The sequence below is a fragment of the Oreochromis niloticus genome, linkage group LG3 (genome assembly GCF_001858045.2).
Source record: "Oreochromis niloticus isolate F11D_XX linkage group LG3, O_niloticus_UMD_NMBU, whole genome shotgun sequence".
In the NCBI taxonomy this organism is placed as follows: domain Eukaryota; kingdom Metazoa; phylum Chordata; class Actinopteri; order Cichliformes; family Cichlidae; genus Oreochromis; species Oreochromis niloticus.
The window spans coordinates 39,396,502-39,409,900 of record NC_031967.2 but is presented as its reverse complement, the minus strand read 5'-3'; the positions used below and the strand labels follow the sequence as shown (position 1 = coordinate 39,409,900).

Sequence of the window (13,399 nt, the reverse complement as noted above, 5' to 3'; positions counted from 1 at the left end):
AAAAATTGTCAGCACATCATTAGATTTTTTTGCAGTGTTCATCCTAATAGACAACAGCACCATGTGTGCAGATACATTATTTAATCAAATAAATGTAGAAAATTACTCTAGCATTATAGATAAACATAAAGTTCTGATCAATTCATTGAGCGTGCAATTATTCCTTTGTTAATTCATCATTGTCACACTTTTTTATGCAAATAAACTATATTTGAATTGTACTTGGAAAGAGAGAGTGGGGTGGGGTGCAGCTTTAATATGTTTTGAGCAAATAATCACATGAACGGGAGTCAACAGAGAAGAGAAGAGAAGAGAATCATAAGGTTGGTGTTCCTTTGGATTGTAATAAAATTCAAAATAAACAAAGTTTATTTTCAATTACACTTCCTGTTGTAAATTCTGCATTTTTCTGACTAATATCTATTATGACTTTGAGTATGTCAGAAAAAACATCTTGAAAACTGTTATATATGTGTGTGATTGTGTGTGTGTGTGTGTGTGTGTGTGTGTGTGTTTGTGTGCGTGTGTGTTTACGTCAAAATAATTGTCATTGCTGTCATGTTTTTCCTAGTTTGTCACTGTCATAATTTTTAATACAAGTACAGTTTTCAAGATGTACCCGTGATACAGTATGCAGTATGTGTGTATATGTTCATCAGTGGTGGCTAGTGACCAGCAGTACTATTTTGTAAACACTATAGTTTTCTAAGTCTGTACAACTTGTTTTAAATTTTCAGAATGTATAATACCATACGGGTTTTGAGTCAGTGCATGACAAAAAAAACCCCACCTTGAACACTGGGGATAGACAGTTTATGTATAAAATATTTTATATAAAATATTTAAATAGATTATATGTGTTTAAGTTCCAAGTCAAAGTCCTTTTAACAGCATATTGTGAAAGAAAATTATGAAAAGTACATATATAAAAAGAATTCTTGAGGGATATTTTAATGTGCTTTAAAGATATGCAGCTTTTCCTGCTACTAAGGAAATATGTCATGTAAAACTATGATCAGAGTAGAGGTTAGACAGTGACAGATGATGCATTTATTGCCTGTGGCTTATTTGAATATACAAAACTCTGCATATTATATATGTGTGTGTGTGTGTGTGTGTGTGTGTGTGTGTGTGTGTGTGTGTGTTTGTTATGTGTGTTTACGTCAAAATAATTGTCATTGCTGTCATGTTTTTCCTAGTTTGTCATTGTCACAGTTTTTAATACAAGTAAACAATACTTGAATTGAATGCATTGAGACCGGTGGTGGAGTCAATAAAATGAAATAAAAAAAATAAATCTCTCTATCTTAAAATTATTTTTGTTTGCCCAAGTAGTCAAATTTCCCAGAAAATTAACTGTGAGACATAGTCATCATGCAGCACCATTACTAATATTTTAATATAGTATTACTGAAAAATACAAATAAAAAAGTTTAAACGCAGAAAGAGCAGAAATTTGTGGAGTTGTTTTTTTTCTTAAAATGTTTTCAAACCCATAATTTAGTGTAATTTACCTTACAGAATTTTAGCACATCTATCTGATGTCTATGGATGCTTGTTGTCCTCCACCAGAGCCAGGCAGAAGTAAGCCAAAAAGTCGAGCAAAATAATGGATCATTATCTCAAAATGTAGAAGTTATGTGCCTCAAATTGTTTGACTTACTTGCTGATTAGATCAAAATATCACATTTCAGTGTGAGCCCCAGTCTTGAACACGTGACACTCATCTGTGCATCGGTCAAACTGGGGGCTGGGGCCTCTTTAGTTGGCGGTGAGGTTGTTACCATCTTTTAAGGGTCATCCCTGCTCTGCATGTGGGTGGAATCTAGCAAAGGTTGAGGATGAACTCAGCTTGGGTGTCTATCCAGTTTTTAAGTCTGACGTTATTAGCCGTGCCTAAGCCCAAACTCCTCTGCAGGTCCCTAAGTCACATGATCACTGTGGCATCTCTGAGAGTTAAAAACTATCTAAAATTCTAAAATCAGTGTGGTTGCTCTACCAGGTGTAACAATTAAGTTTGATATCCAGGCATTCATGAAAACAGAATTTATGAAATGTAACGGAGTTAGAAGTTAGCAGGAAGTTAGCTCGCTAGTTTCTATCTAAATATAATATACCATGTTCTGACTGAGAGATTTCCGAAACAAATTAAGACGTAAAGCTCTGCTATCGCAACATGCCACCATGGTATGGTGGGGTTGGATGGACCTGTGTGCAACCCATGTCCACCAACACCTGGTGTATACCTTTTTGGCACCTTAATGGAACACTGTGTGTCCCTCCTGAACCGAGGGAGATTTTCGGAGCGTTGGTGATGGGGAACACCTGTCCCAATGGACCCTGCTGTTGCAGTTCTCCTGGCTGCCTGCATCTCCAACACTCAGTGTCTGTGTGGCCCTCCATGGGATGGGTACAGTGCCTGCTCCCACTGAAATCTGGGGATGCAGATTGGGGAGAAATAGGTCCACAAACTGCTTGAAGACCACCAACCCAACATTCTTTCTCTGACAGCTCAGGCTGCAGCCAACTCGCTGCTGTATCATGGAGTTTCCAGGCTCACACAAATGACCGGTCCTCCACTGCCATCAGCTGCCATTTTAAGTTAGGAACTCGAACTTTGAGATACTAACCTGAAAGTACCCATAGCAGTGCTTGTAGCCCAATCCATTTTGAGACACCTCCTACTCCATACCAACAAACTTACTGTCTAAGACAACACTGCAATTTCCACATTATGCAGTTGAGGCCAAAACTATTAGCCCCCCAGGAATCATGGAACATTTTCCTAAACTTCTTCCCAAAGTTTGCAACATTGATGAAACTTGATATAATCAAACATTCGCCAGTGCTCATTACTAGCTTTTGGTACATTTTTAGTCTTGCTTTATATCAAATAGAGTAAAAAATGGGGTGGTCAAAAATATTAGCCCCATGTGAATGTTTGCTTTCAAAACACATCTACACTAATTAACCAATCTTTGAACCCACACCTGTGCAATCAATTGGCTTCCTAACAACATCCAATTAACATAAAAAGATTCCAAGGAACAGGGCTCTTGAACACATGAGAGGGAGTACTGTTACTCGCCATGCCAAAGACAAAGGAAATCAGTCTGGAGCTCAGAAAGAAGATAGTAGAGGCTCATGATAAGGGACAAGGCTACACTGCCATTTCCAAGCAATTCACAGTGTCTACAACTGCTGTACATTGCATCATTGCCAAGTACAAGGAGACAAATTCTGTTAGAAACAAACCTGGCCGTGGCCATCAGCGCAAGATTTGAAGAACTCTGGAGATGAAAATAGTCAGAGATGTCAGCAAGGAACCCCAGACATCTGCCAAGATAATTGTTGCTGACCTGGCCTCTTCTGGAGTTGATGTTTCAAGGAACACAGTTGTGAGGGCTCTTCACTGTGATGGGCTTTACGGCCATCGTCCCAAAAGAACCCTTTTACTCAAAGAGTGGCACATCACAGCCCGACTGAGGTTTGCCCGTGAACATTTGAAATGTAAAGATGAGCTTTGGAAGTCTGTGCTTTGGTCTGATGAGACTAAACTGGAACTGTTTGAGCACATGGATGTTGCTTATGTTTGGCGAAGAAAGGGAAAGGCCTTCAACACCAGGAACACTGTTGCCACAGTTAAACATGGTGGTGGGAGCAACATGCTGTGGGGCTGTTTTGCAGCCTCAGGCACAGGGAACCTTGTTCGAGTGCATGGCATCATGAAAAAAGAAAATTATGCTGACATTCTGAGGGAGAATATGCAGAAATCTGCTTAGTCTAGGCCAGGGGTCTGCAACCTTTAACACCCAAAGAGCCACTTGGACCCGGTTTCCATGCAAAAGAAAACACTGGAAGCCGCAAATACTTTTTGAAATCTAAAATGAAGATAACACTGTTTTTACCTTTGTGCTTTGTGCGAACATCTAAAGTAAGTAAGTAAAGTTTATTTATTAAGCGCTTTTCACAGACAGGCAGTCACAACGCGCTGTACACAAATATTAAAATAAACAATACAATCAATAGACATTATACACAATGTAAAAGATCAAATGTAAATAATGTAAAGAATATAAAATACGTAGATCAACAAAAGGCTTGTTTGAACAGAAAAGTTTTTAACTGCTTTTTAAAAGAATCCACAGAGCAACTAAGGTGTGTTGCTTATAAAATCCATGAAGTGCTACAAAGAAAATTACATTTTATTTATGTAATTAACACATTTTGAACTCTTAAAGAAATATAACAAAAGGAAAGACACCCAGCTGAACTAAAATGATCCATGTAGCAAACAAAAACTGTTGTGAGCCGCCACCACAGTAATTGGAAAAAAAGCACTATGCCGCTAAAAAAAATAGATATTTGCAAAATTCTGCCTAAATATCTATTTTACCTTGTTAATGTGTGTGGCGGGGCGTGGTCTGCAGTGCTGCTGCAGGGGAGTCGGACGCACCTGAGCGGCACCCGCAATCACACCTCGCCGCCTTAAAGTCTGTGCTCTCTCTGCTGTTGTGTTGTCGGGCTGTGAGCTGAAAAGCTACAGCCGGCTGTATGCGTACAGCAACTGTGTGTGAAAAGTGGTCAATAAAGAGATGCTGAAAAGCATGTTCATGCAAACATCGTCGGGTCTGCCGTGATATGTTTACAATGAGACTTATGGTCCCGAACCTCTGCTCACAGCAGCTGCAAATCGGGGCTTTCATCTTTACGCAGGACTGTAAGCTGTCATCTGTGAGGTGTGAGCGGTTTGTTTTTAATAGTTCACGGTGGAGAACAGCTGCCCACATAATGTGGATCCGAAGATCCATAATTGGCCTATCTGGGGTTGAAAGTCTCGATAAATGCACGGCGTTTCGGCAGGTATACCGGCTTCCGCGAGTGTGACGCTTATTTTGAGCGATGAAAAAAATAATAAAATATAATTTTATTTTTATATTTCAAAATCACAACAATCTTCCAATATAGAACTACAAGTTTTTTAAAAAAGAACTAAACACAAATAAAATGCACTTCAGCTAAATACTTCTAATTTATTTTCCCAAACCACCCGGAGCCGCAAAATAAGGACTAAAGAGCCGCGCGTTGCCGACCCCTGGTCTAGGCTTAGGTCATCGCTGGGTCTTCCAACAAGACAATGACCCAAAGCATACATCGAAATTAGTTCAGTTTTTCAAGGATACCAAAACCAAAATCTTGGAGTGGCCTGCACAGAGCCCAGACCTCAATCCAATTGAGAATCTGTGGCGAGTGCTCAAAGTGAATATCCATGCTCGGAAACCACAATTTAGACCAGCTAGAACAATTTGCAATGGAATGGGCCAAAATCCCTCAGGAGACCTGTGCCAACCTAGTAAAGACCTACTCTAAGAGATTGTTGTCAGTTGTGGCTCAAAAAGGGTAAAGTATTGACTATTAATGGGCATGGGGCTAATAATTTTGGATGTCTCATTTTTGCCCTTTCTTGTTTCTACTCAGTCTATCAATAAAATATCCTTACTACAATTAGTGGACCTTGTTATTTTGGACACAGATACGCTTTAAAAAACAAACACTTGTTGTTAATGGTCATTTTCACATTGAAATCAGGAGTGTTGCCTAAATTCATAAAGGGGGTTAATAATTTTGGCCTCAACTGTATAACATCTAATATCAACAAAACCTGAATTTAGAAAAATCACAAAGTGTTATAAAAGAGGAAATTAAATAGATAATAAACAGGGAAAAAAGCTGAATATATAAACTACATATAGATAGGTTTAATTTTTCTGTCAATTTAATTTACATTCCAGTGGTTTGTCCTTTTTGTCTTTTTCTTTTCCAGATGTCAGCAAACTCATCATTCTCTACTTTGGATCTGCACCTTTCCTCCATGAACACCTCCCTCCCTCTATACATGCACTGTCTCATCTCTAAACCAAGCTCCCTCATCTATCGTGCATTTAGCATCATTATCATCTTCCTCGTCCTCCCTGTCTGCATCCTCATCCTCCAACATGGTCTCCAAGAATGGAGAAAAAAAGGCTCCACCTTTATGGAAGTAACTCTGAGTCACTCTGACTGCTTCACCTACAACATCGTCATCATGGACCTTTTTGCTGTCTTAGCGTGTGTCGTCACTTATTGTGGTAGCATCATGAATAATTTGAACATATTAATCTATCCGTTCATTTTTTTCTCTTTCGCCTGCTTTGGACAGATCTTCTTTCACATGCTGACTTGTGTGGAGCACTACATGGCTGCTGTTCATCCCATCACTTATCGGAGCTTAAGGAAAGGAAGAGGGGTCAGAATAAGGATAATCAGCATAGGCTGTGTTTGGCTGCTTTGCTTTGCATTAACAGGTTTTATAACAATAAAAGATATCATCCTCGCCATTGTGAATTTTTTCCTCATGATATTGTTTTTGACCATCTCCTCCTTCTGCAGCCTTTCTGTTCTCTGTGTTTTAATTCATCCAGGCCCAGGAGAAGAGAGCAGGAACAGGGACAGGGTTGACCAATCAAAGAAGAGGGCATTTTACACCATTGTGACCATACTGGGAATGCTGGTGTTGAAGTTTGTTTGGGATCTGTATTGGTCTGTAGTGTATATTACAGGAGCACATCTTGGATGTGTTTTAATGTCATCAGGAGCCTGGTTTAATCTTCCCAGCAGCCTCTTGTTGCCGCTCTTTTTACTACACAGAACGGGTAAATTTGGGTGTTGCAAGAACAACACACAAAGAGATTAAAGAGCACATGTGTTAGGGTACATTAAGAGAACAAATTGATCATCATTTTTCATTCTGAGAAAAAATTTGAAATTTTGAGAATAGTTGAAAACTGTTGTTGTTTCAACACAAACTGCGTATACCCTCTACAAAATACCTTGTGTAGATGACTTAGTGAAAAAATCGGCCATCTTGCGATAAAGTATGCATCCTCTTTACTGCTTGAGGGTGTAACCGTCAATAAGTTTGTATCTGTCCGTTACAAGTCATTTCACTTCCTACAAATCCACTCTTAATTCTTGTGGTGTTGACTTTTTGTGATATTGTTAGATTGTGAATTTCCTATTTTTAAATTTTACTGTTGTAAGGATCAGTTTTGTGCCTTCCTCTTTTTTGTGTTAGTGTATCTTTGCTTTCCTGGTTTATTTTGGTAATTTCTTTTATTCTCTGTCTTTACAGTCCTCGTATTACCCCTATTGTCTTCACCTGCTGTGCCCTATTCCCTGTGTTTGATTAGGATACACAAAACATTTCCTGTATATGACTATAATTGTAATAAAATGATAAAATATTAGTGCGGAAGAAATATCAGATTTCTTTTAGAAGCTAACTTGAAAAACTTTAAAAAAAGAACCCAGCAGTGGCTGTTTTACCATATTAGTGCTTGGTCATAGGGGGTCAACTGTATTTACAGTATAATATAAAGTGCCATGAGGTAAATGTTGTTGTGATTTGGTACTATATGAATAAAATTGAATTGAATTAAATATAATTGAATAATGTGATAAAAGTTATCACTTGTGTGTTCAATAGTAAATAAATAAGTAAAGAAATAATAAAATTCAGCATGGAAAATCTCTACTCTGTATTTATAATTAATGACTGTATTCTGTGTATTCAGCCAAGCTGATGCTCTGTATATGCATGTTTGTATTTATATTGATTAAAGTTTATGTTACAGTTAATCAGTGATCAAGATTTTTATGCAAGTATTTATTTTTGTTTGTCAGTTTGACATTTGCACATTATTGTTCAAATACAAATATAACACATTAACTAAATTTAGGGAGACATATTTGTGGAGTGGGGTTGCTGCCTTATATTACCATCATAGAACGTACGGACACATAAAGAGTCAACAGAGGAGAGGCACAAAGAGAGAAAACTAAACTAATAATAATAATAATAATGATAATAATGATAATAATAAGGCTGGTGTTTTTTTTTAAATCATTATAATGGGTTAGTCTTAAATTTAAACATTTCATGGATGACTGACATATGCAGAGAAAAACTTGATACTGTTTTTGTTGATTCAGTAGTTTTCCAACTCATCCAGTGCAGAAACTTGAGAACCAGGGCAGATTTTATGTATAAAGTCAAAATCATCAGTTGACTAATGACATGATGGGAACATATAAATTCCACACAGAAAGTTTCCAGTGGATTTGAACCCAGAACCTTCTTGTCTGTTATGGGGAAACCACAGAACTGCAGATGAGCTGATCTTACTTTTGAACTGTTGTGTAGTGGACCGTTTCCTCATTGGTCTCTTGGATGCTTCCTGTCTGTATCTCTCAATGCAGGCCTTGTAAGAGAGTCTGATTGGTCTGCATTGAGAGACCCAGGAGGAAGCGAAGGAACAAATCCAGGTGTCCATTTGGACTCTGTAAGGCCTTGTCCACAGCACCCTGGTAGAAACGTATTGCCAAAGACTCTTCAGCCTGTATTGAGGCTGTTTGCTCTTCTTCCAGCAGGTTGATACCAGAGCTGGTGAATGTCAGATGGACATGAAGAGCAGCCAGAAACTCCTGAACACTCGGTTGGATGAAGCAGAACACAGTCTCTTGGTACAGCCCTCTCTCTTCTTTAATGATCTGTGTGAACACTCCTGAGTACACTGAGGCTTCTCTGACATTAATCCCACACTCTGTCAGGTCTGATTCATAGAAGATCAGGTTGCCCTTCTGCAGCTGCTCAAACGCCAGTTTCCCCAGTGCTTTAATCATCTTCGTACTCTTTGGAGTCCAGTGAGGATCTGTCCTTTCCCCTCCATCATACTTAATATTCTTCACTTTGGTCTGAACAACCAGGAAATGGATGTACATCTCAGTCAGGGTCTTGGGCAATCCCCTTTCCTCACTGCTTTTTAACAGGTTTTCCAGAGCTGTAGCAGTGATCCAGCAGAAGACTGGGATCTGGCACATGATGTGGAGGCTTTCTGATGTTTTTATGTGAGAGATCATGATGTTGGCCTGCTTCTCATCTCTGAATTTCTTTCTGAAGTACTCTTCCTTCTGTGGGTTACTGAACCCTGTGACCTCCGTGAGAGCATCTAAATATTTGGAGGGGATCTGACCCGCTGATGCAGGTCTTGTGGTTATCCACAAGTGAGCAGAAGGAAGCAAATTCCCAGTGATTAAATTTATCAGCAGCACATCTACTGATGCAGACTTTGCAACATGAGTCAGCATCTCAGTGTTGTGGAAGTTCAGAGGAAATCGATACTCATCCAAACCATCAAAGATGAAAACAACTTTGAAGTTTTCAAAGTTACAGATTCCTGCTTCTTTGATTTCACTAAAAAAGTGATGAACAAGTCCAACCAAGCTGAACCTTTTATGTTTCAGCAGATTGAGCTCTCTGAATGTGAATGGAAATATCAACTTTATGTCCTGGTTAGCTTTGCCTTCAGCCCAGTCCAGAGTGAACTTATGTGTCAGGAATGTTTTCCCGATCCCAGCCACTCCCTTTGTCAGCACTGTTCTGATTGGTTTGTCTCTTGCAGTTGATGTTTTAAACATGTCTTCACATCTGATTGTTGTTTCACCTTTACTGACATTTCTTTCAGTGTGTCTGACCTCATGTTTATTATTGACCTCTCCACTCCTGCCCTCTGTGATGTAGAGCTCTGTGTAGATTTGATTCAGGCTGGAGGAGTTTCGTGCTTTAGAAATCCCCTCAAACACAGGCTGTAACTTCTTCTTTAAGTCAGATTTAAGTTTATACCCAAAGTGTGGATGAGTGTTTTCTAATGGAAAGAAAAATAATGAAAATAATGTTTCAAAAGAAAATAGAATTTCTTGAGAATGCATTTATGAAAAGGAATCCTCTTACTGCTCAGCAGACAGGCAGCGAGTTCCTTTTGATTCATTTTATTCAAGAAGTGCACTGTGAGTTTCAGAAATGCTTCCCTTCTGCTCCTTTGCTCCTCGTCCTCATTTGGACTTTCTGACAATTCAGAGAATTCTGGATTCAGAGAATTCTTCATCCTTGTTAGCTCATTCTTCACGAAGACAACGATTTCATCCTCCAGCAGCTGAAACAGATCACATTATACAATGTAAATGCAGAAGAGACCAAATCCGTATTGAACACAATCAGAGTCTGTTGATACAAAAGCTGCTACAGGGACATGATTGTGAAGAGTGGAGGTTGTTTTACAAACCGTAAACATAGAGTCCAGGTCACTGTGATTTTGGTGGCCAGACTGGAAAATGGGAACATCTGGGGCTTGTTTGACTCTGTGGAAAAAAGAAAGTTTTTTACTATTATACAGTACGCACAAAGACATACGAAACAGGAAAGTGAGGTGCTTTTTTCTTTCTTTCTTTTTTTTGTTGTTTGATTAACATCTCAATACAAACACTACTATGTTGTAAAATTCTCAATGTGAACCTGTTATGTCCATTTCTAAATCTTTTGTAAAAGGAAAAAGGGTTTAATCGCACGCATAGATGCTGCAGCTCTCTGCAGGTGCTTTGTTTACTGTGCAATGTATATGTATGTGTGTGGTTGTTTGCTTTCAACTACTGCTGTGTGTTGGGTGAGTCGACTTATACTCATCAGAATCATCTGATCTTAGGAATAAGCTTTGAAAGGACCGTAGACAGCTGTACTGGCATCATGGTAACAGTTGTATACCTACCATCTATGCTAAAGCTATCATAGCCATGGATAAGCTGCTTAAAGCACTTAGTAGCCAGCATGACTAACCCTGACGTACTGCACATCATAGCTGAGTATTTCAACCAGGTTGTGCAACAAGGGGTGTAAATGTTGTTCACACCCCTCGTTAGACAAAGATAATAGCAACATCCATAGAGGAAATAGAGCACGTCTTTAGCACATTTGTGTCGTTGTCTGTCAGATGATATGTTCAGTGACAGTGTAAACATTGAGGGCAGTGAACCTCAGAAAGGCAGCCAAACCAGATGTAGTGACCAGGAGGGTCCTCAGAGAGTTCAGATCAGCTGTCCAAGGCCTTAACTGAGATGTTAAAAGCATTACTTCCCTAGTCCTTCATCCCACTATGCCTGATTTCAGCCACAATCATCCAGCTGCCCAAAAAGACCCACCTGACACCTTTTACAATGATGTGTTTTGAGGTACTGATCCGACGCCTCCCTCCCAACGTTTGACCAACTTCAAACTCATACAGAGCCAACAGATCAACAGAAGATGCCAAGATTACAGCAGTCCCCACTACCATCTCCCACTTGAAACAACATTGGTGTTACGCTTGGCTGCTCTTTATTGACATTAGCTCCATAACATCATATTCCTGGACAGAGTGACAGTAAAACTACTGAATATTGGACTTCATTCACCTCCTGCTCGATCAGAGATTCTTTCTGTGTAGAGAGAAGCAGACTGGTGCCCATCTTTCCACAGCCCTTAATCTTAATACCAGCTCTTTACAAGGTTTTGTGTAAATCCTCTACTGCAGACAGACAGTAATTTTGAATATCATGTTGTAAGAACAATAGCAAATGAATGCAGAATTTAATGTGAGGTGTTGAGTGTGATACCTTTCCATGTTGGTCACAGGCTGCAGTCACCTGATCAAAGAGAGAAAATTGTTTAGAATTGTATTTTCTCTACATCTTTTCCCAATTTCTGTATGAATCGTTTTTGGTTTGTTACAAAGACAGTGAGCTATCTCACAATTATAAAATTGGTATAAAATTAGCATCCAAGTAAACCCGAGTCATTAAGAACTAAAGTTGAGTATGGGTTCTTAAATCTATGAAAATAGTTCAACAACAGAGTACTGCTTCTCAAAACTGAAAGAATTTGGGTTAAGTCTCAACAGATGTAGCTCATCATATCATTAAAAGATCTGATCAATCATGAGTCATCAGCTATTTTATATAAGACAAGTTTTTTCTTTTGTCAGATGACCAGTGTGTCAAAGTATTCAACAGACTGAAGTATGGAGCTTCCTTCATTTCTTTATGTAGGTTACATAATGTTATTATCATGCTAAAGCTAACAGAACTCTATCCTTAAACTATTCCGTCTTTTCTTTCTCAGTTTTGACTCTCCAAAGAGAACAATTTCAGTCTGTCTGTGTGGAAACTTCCAACAATAACAAATAAAGAATCATCAAGAATAATAAGTCCATGTATATGTAGAAATATATTTCTCTTTAGTAAAAGTAATTCAAAACTTACCAAATCTTCATCAGCGTTGTGCTTCAGCCTGCAGCTTCACTTTCTGCAGCATGTGAATGCTCTATATATGTTTTGCAGGTGCTGACACGCCTTCATGGTTCAGACTGGTTATACTAACAGAGCAGAGTTCAGATGTATTAGATTACAATCTAGTTCCTCAAGACTTACTGTTGGCACTGTGTTCCTTTAATGCTTTAAAACTAAAAACAATGAACTGAATCTCATTCCCCGCACTATGTATTGCATCACTGTTATTGTCAGATCAAATGCTTGACCAACAACTTTAGAAAGTCTCGGGCACATTTAGTCATTTGCTGGTGCAGGGGCGATGACTTGGGTTTGTTTTGTAGTCCAAAAACTCAGGAAAATGAACACATTTTTAAATCAAAATATTCTTGAGTCAAATGTGAGGCCATGTTTACGACAGCTATAGTGTGCCCTACACTGGGTCATGCAACGGGGTCATTCAATTTAAATCACCTACTAAATCAAGGTGTTTTTCTTAAATACGTCTTTGATACTGTGTAATATGCAATTTGTGGTTGTTGTTTGTCTAAAGGTTGTATTTTGCATTATTTTGAGAAAAGGAACTAGACATTTTCTATTATAACAGACTTAAAATAAAATGTGCTCACAGTGTCTATACTTTATGTGAGGAAGACTCTCATTATGAAAAACCTAAACGGACCATCACACAGTTTTCTGCGTCTCACATCATTCTGTAGCTCAGGGTAAAGTGTTTGTATAATGATTATAAGTTGTCTTATTAATCCTTTATTTTTATTTATAGATGGAAGTCTGATCATTTTGTTACCAGAATGGTGAAAAAACATGAAGGGTTCAGAAATTCCTGACTGAATATAACAGAGCTGTAAACAACTGAGGCTCTGACTGAATTTCACTCACTCTGTGTCCTGAAAGCTGGGGCCATGTTGCTGTTGGTGCAAAGTCTGAGATGGAGTTAGATGTCACTGTGGGAACGAACACATGATGGATCAAAGCTTATGTTTGCAGAGTCTTCTCAGGTGTGATTTACTTGAAAAACAGTTTCAGTTTTATAAATGAAAAATGGCAGAACTCTATGAATCATTTACCAGCAGGATAAATATATGGTTTGCCTAGATTAGGACAGAGATTTTAGGCCTTCTGTGGTTTAATCCTACTGCATTTACATCTGTGATGATAAATAGTTGGGGATTGACAGACTTGTACCCAAAGCCTATAAAGGAAT

The 13,399-nt window shown here is 38.6% G+C and overlaps 2 protein-coding genes across 3 annotated transcripts; one reads left to right on the top strand and one right to left on the bottom strand.

Annotated features, from left to right (window-relative positions):
- Nucleotides 1–303: 303 nt before the first annotated feature.
- On the top strand, nucleotides 304–7,737 carry LOC112843586 (uncharacterized). The gene is made up of 2 exons (XM_025902545.1): nucleotides 304–323; nucleotides 5,825–7,737. Exon 2 carries the CDS (start codon nucleotides 5,825–5,827, stop codon nucleotides 6,731–6,733), a length of 909 nt encoding a protein of 302 aa, XP_025758330.1. The 5' UTR covers nucleotides 304–323; the 3' UTR covers nucleotides 6,734–7,737.
- Nucleotides 7,738–7,939: 202 nt separating this feature from the next.
- Nucleotides 7,940–13,133, bottom strand: LOC109199376 (protein NLRC3-like). Of its 2 annotated transcripts, XM_025902415.1 has the most exons (6): nucleotides 13,075–13,133; nucleotides 12,169–12,281; nucleotides 11,524–11,553; nucleotides 10,161–10,236; nucleotides 9,830–10,031; nucleotides 7,940–9,743 (listed from the first exon to the last, which is right to left on the bottom strand). In XM_025902415.1, the coding sequence occupies exons 3-6, from the start codon at nucleotides 11,529–11,531 to the stop codon at nucleotides 8,290–8,292; spliced, it is 1,740 nt and encodes a 579-aa protein (XP_025758200.1). In that variant the 5' UTR covers nucleotides 11,532–11,553; nucleotides 12,169–12,281; nucleotides 13,075–13,133; the 3' UTR covers nucleotides 7,940–8,289. The 2 variants fall into 2 exon arrangements, with proteins under 2 accessions (XP_025758200.1, XP_025758202.1); XM_025902417.1 differs by lacking the exon at nucleotides 13,075–13,133 and having other exon boundaries at nucleotides 12,169–12,328.
- Between the last annotated feature and the right edge of the window lie 266 nt (nucleotides 13,134–13,399).

Excerpts from the sequence above, each read along its gene's own strand:
- LOC109199376 (XM_025902415.1), bottom strand. Across the intron at positions 10,032-10,160 it reads ACCTGGACTCTATGTTTACG|CTGCTGGAGGATGAAATCGT; the intron begins GTTTGTAAAACA and ends GATCTGTTTCAG. Across the intron at positions 9,744-9,829 it reads CGCTGCCTGTCTGCTGAGCA|AAAACACTCATCCACACTTT; the intron begins GTAAGAGGATTC and ends TCTTTCCATTAG.
- LOC112843586 (XM_025902545.1), top strand. The coding sequence starts at position 5,825 with ATGTCAGCAAACTCATCATTCTCTACTTTGGATCTGCACCTTTCCTCC.